This window comes from Aulonocara sp. 'chitande type north' Nkhata Bay, linkage group LG20 (genome assembly GCF_057382095.1).
Source record: "Aulonocara sp. 'chitande type north' Nkhata Bay isolate Kocher_YH1m ecotype deep benthic linkage group LG20, A_spYH_male_GT1.1, whole genome shotgun sequence".
Lineage (NCBI taxonomy): Eukaryota > Metazoa > Chordata > Actinopteri > Cichliformes > Cichlidae > Aulonocara > Aulonocara sp. 'chitande type north' Nkhata Bay.
In genome coordinates this window covers 8,516,830-8,529,505 of record NC_141363.1, presented here as the reverse complement: position 1 = coordinate 8,529,505, position 12,676 = coordinate 8,516,830, and the positions used below count along the sequence as shown (strand labels likewise).

Sequence of the window (12,676 nt, the reverse complement as noted above, 5' to 3'; positions counted from 1 at the left end):
AGCCATCTGTAAAACATGGTGGAGGCCCTGTCATGCTTTTCAAGCTGCACGTCAGTCAGTGGTGTTGAGGATCTTGTCAAAATTGATGAAATTATGAACCCAGAAAACTACGATCAGATTTTGCAATATATCTAAAAGGCAGCCAAAATCCAAAGAAATGAGTTATCTGTGTGTTTCATTAAAAATAAAGGGGTGGTCTGCCTTTAAATGAATAAGAGAAGAAAAGGGAGTAGAATACTGTCCAGAAAAGGTGTAATGATGTCATCCAACAGTTACACAAAAGCATTTACTCTTTGCTTTTCTAAATGGTGAGGTAGGTGTAGCATCCAAAACTTAATATGTGACTAATTTCACAAGGAGATTGTTATTTAGATACAAAGATGTTTGCCTAAAACCTTCTTGGCATTGTCTTGTAATTAGGATTCCTTAATAATTAGATTATTTTGTGATATTAAACCACTGGTCTGTGGTTCATTTAGTAACAGGCGTGATTTCACTTTCAGACCGTCTAGTGCAGTGTTCGACAACACTTCCAAATAAGTTAATTAAACAAAGATGGGGCATCGTTTGTTGTGGCTTGGCACTATAAATCAAAATATCCTCTCTGTACAGTGATATTATGAGAGTCCTGTTTTGTATTATAGCAGTTAATATGAGGATCTGCTCAGAGTTTCTGTCCACTCTAATGCAAGAACAAATAGTTGGGGGGGAGAGGGCCGCTTTCCAAGGACGTGCTAAGTAAAGGAATTTCTGATGACGTAGTTTAAATTGTTAAACAAAAAATTCAGCCTTGGAGCTTTTAAACTGTGCTTTAAATCAAAAAATGCACTTATCATCATTATTTTCTTTTTTAATAATACAGCGTTTGGTCCAAACACTTGTATTTTGGGGCAGAAAAAGTAAGGAATAACCTATTTGGATGATCAATATGTCCATTACCTTTGTGGGTCTTGGGTGTGATGCCTCATTGTTTAAGATTGTGTTCTCACTCCTAATTAACTACCATATTCTGAATTAAAGAGCACTGAAACTCACACTTTTGCATTTTTATTTCTTCAAACTGAAACAAATGAGTTAGCACATTGACTCTCTAGAGATCACACTGCTTCAAACATCATTGTTATGACTGCTGGAAGAGAAGACTCTACTCTTGCGCGCACACACACACACACACACACACACACACGGAGGCATCAATGTGTTTTGTGAGAAGTGGTGTCTCTCTCTACAGAGAGGGAGGAAACAGATAAATAGTGACTATCTAAAATTACCTTGTCAGTGTTTGTCATGCACTGTAGCAAAACATGTCGCTGCACATGTGTCATTTCCTCAATCCAGTGTCCTGCGGTCCTCTCTTTCCCTACGCTTGTGTGTAGAAACATTTGTTTGTTTTTCCTTGTCCAGAAGAATGTGATAAAATTGAATTATCTTACAAACATAATTATCTTACATACACACTTTTTGTTGAGTGGACTCTGGGCTGTTAAGAGTGGTTCATTTTGAAGTTAATTTAGTAAATTAGCTTACCGGTACCAGTTTACAATGTAAGGGACAGAGTAGTGTATTTTTGACAAGGTTTGTCATTTTTAAGGCAAGTTTTTGGTATGTTTATAACTTGAGGTTACTCTATTCCGTAACCCCTGTTCTCTGATAACATGAGTGAGGTGTCTCACTATGGCTGAGAGAGCGTTCCCCATACAGGTAAAAGGTGCAGCAGTGAGAGTTTGCAGCCATCTTTAAACCACGGTGAAGGCTTAATAGTGGTTTTGGGCTGCATTTCAGCCAGAGGTGTTGGGTCTTGTCAAAATGGACAAGAAGTTATGAAGAGTCACGAAAAATGCCATCAGATTTTGATGCAGCATACAATACTATTTGGAAAGTGTCTAGTAACAGATTAATCTTTCAGCATGACAATGATCCCAAACAGACTTCCAAGGGAATAAAAGCATCCCTGGATACAAAATCCCATAGTGCAATGCCATCAGTCACAGTGGCTTTGGGACCTGAACATTATTGAAGCAGTGTCGGATTATCTTGACAGAAAACAGAACAAAAGTTAGCCAACATCTAAAGAAGAGCTTTGAATGTCCTTCAAGAAGCCTGGAGAACTATCCTTGAAGACTACTTAAAAAAAAAAAAAAATACAAGAAAGATTGCATAAGAGAGTTCAGGCTGTATTGAAGAATATTTCCATGTATGTTTGCTTGTTTCAGTAAATCACTGCATGTATTTCCCATTTTCCTAACAAAATATAAATGAATGGGGATGGGGTCCAAACTTTTGCACCATACTGTAATTAATTTTTTAGTTGAAGTGGCTTAATGCTTACTCAGAAAGAGTAGTAGAAAACTGTATTTTTTACCTGGATTTCTTTGTCTGTAGTGTGTGCGGAACCATTAAACCCAGACGAGGATGACGAGGACACTGAACCCAGAGTGGTTCACCCAAAAACAGACGAACAGCGCTGCAGACTGCAAGAGGCCTGCCGAGACATCCTACTCTTCAAAACACTAGATCAAGTAAATCAGTCACACAAACAAACAAAACAAAACAGGAAGAGATGTGTACACAGATGGTTAGCAATGGATAAAACTATTAAAAAAAAAAAAGGGGGGGGGGGGGGGAGAAAGGTTGAACAAAGAATGATTCCTGAAGGGATGCCTTCCTCATTAAACCTGTCAGTGAGGCCATGAAACAATATTTATTATTAACTTGGGTACAGTGCAGTAGAGTTACATGCAAATAATGCTATATTACTACTTGTGGTGTTTGTGTGTGCAATGAATTACTGACTCGTTTGGGTCACATAAACAGCACAGGTAAATTATGTTTCTTAAAGTCAATTGCTGTTGGGGTAAATCTGACATTGTGAAAAAAAATATTGTATTGTGGACTCGAAAATGGTCCTCTTCCTTTCCCTTGTGTATTTTCTAATACCATTTCCCTGATGGGATAATTAAATTTCTTCTTGTCTCCCTTCAGGAGCAACACACACACAGAAGCTAACTGAAATTATTGATGCACGAGCGCATGCGCACACAAAATATATTTTCCCTGTTACTCATCTTCCTCATTTGTGGCTGACATCCTTTTTCTGTTCCCGTATGAAGGAGCAGTTCTCACAGGTGCTGGACGCTATGTTTGAGTTGATTGTTAAGCCTCAGGAGCACGTCATAGACCAGGGACATGATGGAGACAACTTCTATGTCATAGAGAGGTAAGAAGCAGATGCCCGTGTCAGATCATTAAAACTGGGACTGTTTGTTTATTCAAATACAGCCTGTTTATTTAGGCTAGGCTGGATGGCAAAAAGGCCAGTGATGGTGTTTTACAGCATAACTGTTGCAAAAGACGGTGATGACCAGAGTTCCTGTTTTGTATATTTGAGTTATTATATTATACTGAAAGACCAGACAATATACATTTGTATTATTTAAACCAATGCAGTGCCATATTCCTGCATCATAATGTAGCATCAGTCTGTATGGAAAAGAGTCAGACAATTATGAGCCTCATAAAGTATAAAACAATAAATCCTTCCATTACATCCTAAACAACTGCAAACTAGATCTGACATAGTGATATCACTTAGAAAGTATATTATGGTAATTAAGAAATGAGTAGAAGGTAGTTTAAAAAAGCACGGCTGTTCTTTTAGAAATCAGTAAATAAGTTGTGACTGCTGGTCATAACAGTTGGGCTTGGGTTTGTGCATTGTTCAGGTTTGACAGGCGTGTGTATCTGTGTTTATGGTATTAGTGGAGCTGTGTATTTCACCTGCTGTATTGTTAATGTAAACACATGGTGCGTTCACAGGTCTTTACATGCCAGGTTAAAGTTGACTTGCATTAAATATACCCTCTGCGTTATATGTAATATGGAAAAATGAACACATTGTGATTTGGAAAATTATAATTACTCATTCGTCTGCAGGAAGTTGTGCTGATTGCTGCATTAACTTTCTCAGGCCTTGGTGAAATACAAACATTTTAAGTTCATTTCAAGAGTTTTGTACTTTAAAATATGTTAGATGCAACTTGAAAGGTTTCCATGGTGATCTCGAAGAGTACAGTGCTCTTGTAGGATATAGCATCTTTGTCGCTTACATTACTCTAACCAAAGTGATTACTTAAGAATGACTTAGGGATTACTTGCACTGAAAAAAGCCTGACCTCAAGATGTCAGTTTTTAACCTCTACCACTGAAGAGAGAACAGACTTCCCATTGTGTTTCTGGTGGCCTGCCAACGTTTGTCCCACCCTGGCCTCAGTTCATTCTTGGCATGGCTCATATCAGTGCAGTACAGCAGTGTAGTTCCACTCGTGTGCTATCGTTTCATCTGCACACACACTTTTAAACACAGCGTGCTCCCTGTACATGAGACATGCAGTGACCTTTATGAGCAGCATGCCTGCCTGATCATATACTATCCTGTGGTTTTTTTCCTAGCCTGTGCAAAGTGTAGGTGGCAGCTAATGTCACGAGCAGGGTGGGGTGTGAACATGGACACACAGAGAGACGAAGGGATAAACAGAAAAGAAAAGCAGTGAGGATAATAGGATAAAGCAACATTGCTTGTTTCCCATTTAATCTTTTTCGTATGTCACTGAGGCATATTTGTATTATAGACATCTCCTGCTTTCCTTATGGTGTCATATTATTAATCAGCTTAAACAGATTGGTCTGTTTCTGCTGTCAGCTGATTCTGAATGGCATAACTAAATGGGTTTGTGTAGCTGACGTGTGTGCCACTATATGGTAAATGTCCACTTAACAAAATCATAGACAGTCAGTTCTAAAGCCTCTAAGACAGGAAGTGGCTAGAAATCCTTCAGAGCTCCTCAAGGATGAGGAGTAAATATATAATGGGAGGAGTGACGTGAAAGATGTGAAAAAGGATCATTGTTGCTTTCAGCTGTGATTACTTAAAGTGTTATTACTGTAATCATTAAATTAAAAGTTTCAGTTTTGAAATCATTAAGTTGCGTAATCTTTCTCTCCTGCCTGGGTTTTTCTCATGAAAGCTGTAATGTCTTATATATTTTCAAATCACTGTGAAGCTCAGTGCCCAAAATAATTTTTTAATTCTGTTTACTGATATTGAGCATTTGCACCGTGTATCTAGTTTAAACATCACTGAAGGCTGTGCCCAAGGGTGGGCTTAGAAAAATTATGTACACATCCCCTAAGTGCAGGAAGAAACATCCGTTTGTCCTTGAGCAGCAGTTCCACAAATATACTCGTCGTTTTCTCATTTGCTGCAGTTTATCAAGAAAGTACATTTAACACTAGAAACACTTTGAGTTCAAAAGCACTGAACTACGCTAGTGTGATGTTATTCCTAGTGGTTGAATGAAGAAACAGAGGTGGTGAAAGAATCATGGCTCTTTGTTTATATTGACCCAGACATATTTATCCAAGCATGAAATTTATCAGTGGCCACCAGGTTTCACACCTGTTTGGTTGTTGAATAATGTGTGAACAACACATACAGATGGGTCTAGAGGGGGGAAGAAAAGAGAGGCTATAAAACTGTCGAAGTAACTTGCAACAGCTTTAATCCGCTTTGGCATGGATTCTACAAATCTATGAAACTCTACCAGAAGGATTTAACACATGTAATGCAAATACAGCTTTCGGATCTCATATCATATCTACTATCATTTAAATTTAATTCATTTTAAATTTTAATTTATCAATGGATTTGAATCACATCATAAAGCCATTCATTAACTTCTCTTGCCCTATGAATGGCAGAATGGTCTCACCATAGGATGAAGGTGACCACATCGAACAAGTTTGCATTGATTTGCAATGAACAGATCCACCAGATCCTTCACTGCTTAACTTTCTCACTCATCTGTAGCTACATCTTAACTTCAGGCAGCTGGCGAAACAGGTTATCATTGTTCCCTCTGTCATGATAATCCAGTCGACGTAAGCTAATACTCAGTCGCCACCGATAGGGTTTTATCCCTTCTACGCAGCCAATGGGAAGACTGGCTAGCCTACAAAATTAGGGGTTAATCCTGCCAAGCAACAACGCTGCAAATTACCTACTCCAGGTTTAATCCTCGTGCAGACAGAGAGGGAGAGTGGGCTTCTCAACTGAAGCATTAGTCTCAATGAGTCAAGTAGGCACTATAACCTTGTTTTTATTAGACAGTGGGATAATATAACAAATCCAACTGTTTTCCTGTCATGTTTTCCTGCTATTAAATCTTTTACATAGTGGATTGCAAAACAGGATGCTTTGTAAAATGAAAGAATTTGACTGGAATGATTTGCAAAACATTTGAAGTACATTTAATTGGTAGAAGAACAACGACAAAACAGAAAATGGTAAAAGTGAGGAATTTTCTTGAGTTTGAAAAATATATGATCATTTTAAATTTGATGCCAGTACCACATTTTAGAAAAGTTAAGACTTTTGTTAATCACATTTTCTTTCAAACATGGTTAATGGTACTGTTGGAGTTATAATAGTGAAATGTGTTGTCATTCTCACTAAATATTTTTGAGCGGTTCGGCAATCCTCCGTGGTATTTTGCATTTCATATTGTACCAGATGCTTTTAATAAGCGACAGCTCTGGACTGCAGTCAGATCAGTTTATCACCCCAACACTCTTACTGTGGAGCTATAATGTTGTAAGAAAGTAGTTTGCTATAGTCAGGCTGATATAGATACAGCAGCATGTACTACTTCAAAATTTGCATTGCTTGTTCAGAGTCGGTGGTCCACAAACATATGTGAGCTAATGCCTAAAGCCCATAGAAATTGCCTATTCTTATTTTGAATGGTGCAGTCCTGATGGCACCTCTGTACCTAAATGAGCTTGTGCCCAGAGGATGTGTCAATTACACTTTTATTCATTGCTGACAGTGTTTTTCACACGTGTTCCTGAGCTTGTATGAACCCACTGATTTTTCCATTATAAAATCTTTTATGTTTTAAATGTAGTGCCTCCTCGGGGCCTTATGATTCTGCCTGTTCCCTATTAGTTTTCAGCCTTGTCCCTTGGAAACAAAGATTTTCCTTGTTATATTACACTGAGAGATGTATTACAAATTATTGAGCTTCTTCTTACACAGTATTTCTCAGGGAAATAGACACTTCTCCATCTTTACTTCCTCTCTGAGATGCTCTTCAAATTAAGTGAGTTCAGGTATTTTTTGCAGTGATACGTTTTCCCTGGTTATACCTGTGCGCGCCCATCAATCCATTTTAGATAGCTTCACAGAACATTGCAGCATCTTTATGTGCTTACATTACTGAAATATAGCATTGAAATGATTTGCAAATCAATGCATTCTGTTGTTTTGTTTTGTTTTTCTTTTTAAGAATAAACACAAGTCACCAAGTGTACCACACTATCACGGTCCTATCCACAGGATAGAGATGCTCTGTAAATAGATAACCATGTACACCATTTTGTAGTTAATAAACATTACTCATTTTGGGTGATCAGTGATGACTGTCATCAAAAAACCTCTTATAGCAACTAAAATGGTACATTTTTTCAAAGCTTGTGGAGAGGTTGAACACAGTCAGAGGAAGAAGCCATAAAATGTTTATGCAGATCTTGAATCACTTTCTTTGAAACTGCAGCTCTGTCCAAGTGCCCCACTTTTCTCACTTTGAGACTCTGCTGCTGACTTCTTGTTATTTCTAACCTTCTGTCAATCGCTCTCTCGCCTTCTCTCCAGGGGTGTGTATGACATAGTGGTTTCAGGAAAATGCGTGGGTCAGTATAACAATAAGGGCAGCTTTGGAGAGCTGGCACTCATGTACAACACGCCACGTGCCGCCACCATTGTAGCCACCCAGGACGGAGCGCTATGGGGACTGGTAAGAACTTATAATCCACTTTAAATCCTTTTCTAAAGCCACCACCTACATGAAACTCCATTATTAAGCATTTTCTAACTCCATTTTGTTCTTTGTTTTTCAGTAACATTTCAGTTATGACCTCTTTGAACTTACATCAACTGTTGTACATCTGTTGTAATAGTATAGCAGCCTGTACGGGTCTGTAAAGCTCAGGTTTAAACTGTTTTCATTGAAAATTGTCTCAAGAGTATTGCACTGTGAAGGCTGGGAGCTGTTTCTGTGACTGAACACAGTTTAATAGGCTGTGATGCTGAAGCATGTTAAGAATGGACTCCTGTAATCTATGAATGGAGCCAGTGGCTTTGTAATGTCTTTTGCCGCTGCAGCTCCACCTGCTGGCCAAGCAGAGGAAGAACAATGTGACTTTTTCTCTATATGAGGTATTTGTTTATTAGAGACATTTTTCCTCTCCTAGGACCGTGCTACATTTCGTAGACTCATTGTAAAGAACAATGCCAAGAAGAGGAGGATGTACGAGTGTTTCATTGAGTCAGTGCCCCTACTCAAATCACTGGAGGTGAGTTATACTTGGATTGGTTTGAAATAAGCCTCATCTTACTCAGTTTAGGCCCCCCCACGCCCTCATATTAAAGAGTCTAAAGTTCAGCAGAAAGTATAAGAATGTGATTGATGAATCTGAGATGAGCTGGATTGACTTTGGGGGTATTTGCAACATTTTTGATGCATTTCTTCTACAATATTGCCATTTTCCCTTAAATGTTTGTCTTCTCTCTTTCCAGGCAACAGAGAGGATGAAGCTAGTTGATGTATTAGGAGCAAAGCAGTTCACAGATGCCGAACGTATCATCACACAGGTGAGAGATGCATTTATCAGATGTAGTTTCACGCTGCAGCGTTGAAGGTCTTTACATTCATATAGAGCATATATATATATATATAAGTGTCTTTTCTTTCTCCTCAGGGAGACAAAGCTGATTGTTTCTACATTGTAGAGTCTGGGGAGGTCAAGATCATGATGAAGAGTAAAGTAAGAAGCTCAACTTCTTTGAATGAATGTATTTTCAATGTGCATTTCTATAAGCAGAAAACTTAGGATCATACTTACTGGTTTAACAGTATGCAGTTAGACAAAAGCCTGATTATATTCTTTCACCAGGTAATTTCTGTACAGCACAATAGCAACCCACACTCTCCATTGAAATCCATCACAACACAAAAGCGTGTCCTCTATTTGCCTAGCAACTATGGGATTCATGATTGTCTGCTCAGTCTGCTGAGTGCCTCTTGCTTCGGGGTTGAGGCTCCTAACCTTTAATCCTGTTCCCTTTTCTCCTCCCCCCTCTCCTGCAGACGAAGGCAGACCACGCAGACAATGCGGAGGTGGAGATAACACGCTGTACCAGGGGTCAGTACTTCGGGGAGCTGGCCTTGGTCACTAACAAGCCCCGGGCCGCCTCAGCCTACGCAGTGGGAGATGTCAAGTGTTTGGGTAAGACAAAATATACTTGGACATCAGTGCCAATCCTGCTATCTCAAGGATAGTGATAAGGAACTTAGATGTGTGTAACCCTTGTATATAGTTGGGCATCATATAAAATCTGTGAATGAGTAGTATTTAAACCACTCAAACTTTCAACAGGTCTGTGGTATTCATTTTCTACTAATTGAACTGTTACAAGCATTTTGGCCTGAGATATCAAGTGGCATTTGAATTTTGATTAATTCACGGCCGGCTGTTCATCGCCTTTTTTTTTTTTTTTTTTTTTTTCCTCTTTGATTGAAGGTCATTGTGTCATTATTTTGCTTTTAAAGTGGGTACACTAATTCAGGCTCTTCAGAGTGTGTATGAGCAGCTCTTCAGTTTTGAAAATGAACAGGATTATTATTATTTTTATTTTTTTTAATAACTGGTTGTGTTTTTGTAGCATCCCTGTGGTTTTTATTTAGTTTTCCAGTCATCTCTGTTATTTGTTTTAATGGTGTATTAGCTCCACTCTGTGTTCCCCTGTTTACTCCTCTTTAGTGTTAACCATAAATACACTGTTAGTATACACTCTTATCCATCTTGTATTTCAGTGTATTTTCTGTTCCCTGACGGTACCCCAGCTTGTCTTGAACAAATGCTTGATCTTTTAAGAAGAGGAAGTGTCATTAATCTGTACTGCAGCGGCATATTCTGTCTGCTGTACTCCTGTCACTCTCCCACCGTTGTTAAAGATGAGCAGGACTTCAAAGGCCCCCTGGTGCCTGTAGTGCTGTTATGAACATGTATATCTGTCACAGTGCATCTGTGACAGATAAGATAAGCAGTCTGCTAAATGTATTAATGATGCATCAGAAACATTTCACTGATGACTGAAGTTGTTGTTTCATTCGGGATGAATGCTTATGCTCGCATTTGTCCTGATGGAGGTGAATTTGTCTGGTACTTTGGAGACCTCGGGGTTCAAGTGGGGTTCTTGTGAGATGTGTTTCCAGCTTGGCAGCTTCAGATGATTCTAATCGCAACTCTACTCATTGCACTTGCGCCTCAGAAATATGTCTACCCTGATATTCTAATGTAGATGTTTGGGAAAGCCAATCCTTTATTTATTCTTTTCAGGAAATTTACATCACAAAGGCAGACAGCTTCAGCACAGACATAATGCCTCACATCCCAAACAGAAAAACTTTATCTATTCCTCATGGCTCCAACTTCCTGTTGAGCTGCACACCAAAGTATCTGTGGTTAAAGACTACTTCTGCTTCTGGGTGGTTATCGGTATTGGTTATGTCCTCCTCCTACCTCTCTTAAAGTCCACAACCATCCCCTTGTATTTGCGATGTTAAGATGGAGATGATTACATTCCCTCCAATCTACAAAGTCCTGTGTTTACATATATATGTAACTTTATGTGGGGAAACATTTCAACAGTACCCCTTGTAGACTGTTTAAATGTGTTGTGACAACTAAATTTAATCCTCAGATGTGTTTCACATCCATCTCTGTTTCTCTGTTTAGTAATAGACATCCAGGCATTTGAGCGCCTCCTGGGCTCCTGTAAGGAGATCATGAAGAGGAACATCGCCCACTATGAGGAGCAGCTGGTGGCTCTGTTTGGCTCCAGCATGGACCTGAGAGACTGAGCCTCCCATACCACCCTCCGTGCCTTCTACTACAAACACACATACAGACACAGACACACAGACATATGTCCTTTCCCACATCATGCAGTGGCTATAGAGACTCATAAGCTTTACACAGATGGTGCAAATGCATGAAAGTGTACTTGGCTCACCTCCAGGTATATAAATCAGAGTATGAACACACACTCCATCACACACACACATTCACTGATCTCTGTAGGCACTGAGAGACGCTCACTTAAGTCTGCTCACCCTCGTGCACAACCAGCTCAACAGACCCCTTGTTAAGCTGACTTTGGTTAGATATACACATACAGAGCTAGCTGAAGGCCACATACCTTGTTACTTGAGCCAGCTTCAACCTCTCAGTATGAATGCCTTTGCTGCAGTGACCTAAAACAGGTAAAAGCAGTGTAAGGACGTATAGTACACAAGCACTCCATACACACGTCCAAAAAGACACAGAGCTTCACATGTGCAGGCTTTGCATTCACGTGAGCACTTAAACAACTCCAAGTTGTTCCAAGCCTCAGCCAAGGACACATCAACCCATGGAGACACACACACACACACACACACACACACACACACACACACACACACACACACACACGCGGGTACAACATATAGGCAACCACAGTTGCAAAAACGGATACACTGTGGTAAAATGGAGATGAAAAACTTCCCTGAAAAGGAAAACTTCAAATTCAAAAAGGCAAAAAAAAAGAGAGTTTAAAAAAAGATAAATTTTAGTAACATTTTATGAAGATTCAAAACAGAAGCTTTGATAAAATATTTAAATTAACAAAAAAAGAGTGTTTCCTCTTTGGGGGGGCTGGGGTGCAGAACTTTGTGAGCGCGCTCCGTTTCTTCCTCTACTGTTGTTGATCGAGTTGAGTTAGTGCTGGTGATTATTGCAGTACCACAGAAGAAGCAGTGAAAACAACCCTATGTTTTCTGGGCCATTGTTATTCGTCATTGACTCCACACATCATTGTATTGAATTAATTAATAATGTATTGTTATATTCTTTTTTTGCTTTTTGTTTTGTTTTACTTTGACCAGTTCTGATAAAATTCACCATCATCTCTGACACAATGTAAAGAGAAAAAAAAGGAAGAAAAAAAACATCTAATATAACATTAGTGCTTATTTCGCCTTGATTATCCTTGAATAAGTTGTCCTGGATTTAAAAATGGAAAAAAAATAAATAAAAAATTTTGTTAAAAAATCTTGCCTCTGTTAAATTTCTAATGCAACTTGATATTTTTTTCAGTGCCATATTAATAACATGTAAATGCAAGTATTTGGGTGATTCAAATGCAGTGCATGTAACACTGAGCTTTGGTTGATTCTCACAGGCAGTTTGTGGTCCTTCATTATGTTCTAGCCTTCAGCTTATGTAGTAAGAGACTACTCATCACTACTGCACTGCTTTGTTAACGTCATTTCCCTTTGTTTCCATGTGTCAATTTTCATCTTTCCTAAAGGTGCTTGTACATGATTCAGCTGTGACTCAACTTTAGACAATACTTACTGCAGATCACTGTTTTTAATTAATTTTTTAAAGTTACAATAATAGTCATACATTATGCATTATTTAAATAATAGCCAAAATATTCCACCTACTATATAACACAAAGAAGCCACTCATGACCTCACTGAAAAGGTCAACGGAACAGATTTTCCTTTAATTT

The 12,676-nt window shown here is 38.8% G+C and overlaps 1 protein-coding gene across 1 annotated transcript in view; it reads left to right on the top strand.

Moving 5' to 3' along the window:
- Positions 1-12,210, top strand: part of prkar2aa (protein kinase, cAMP-dependent, regulatory, type II, alpha A) — a 45,807-nt gene extending 33,597 nt beyond the window's left edge. The window contains exons 4-11 of the mRNA XM_086276242.1: positions 2,383-2,519; positions 3,111-3,217; positions 7,709-7,850; positions 8,308-8,409; positions 8,633-8,707; positions 8,815-8,880; positions 9,204-9,342; positions 10,855-12,210. Coding sequence (XP_086132368.1) covers positions 2,383-2,519; positions 3,111-3,217; positions 7,709-7,850; positions 8,308-8,409; positions 8,633-8,707; positions 8,815-8,880; positions 9,204-9,342; positions 10,855-10,979 — 893 coding nt within the window. The 3' untranslated portion in view covers positions 10,980-12,210. The remainder of the gene's footprint in view (positions 1-2,382; positions 2,520-3,110; positions 3,218-7,708; positions 7,851-8,307; positions 8,410-8,632; positions 8,708-8,814; positions 8,881-9,203; positions 9,343-10,854) is intronic.
- The last annotated feature ends 466 nt before the right edge of the window (positions 12,211-12,676 follow it).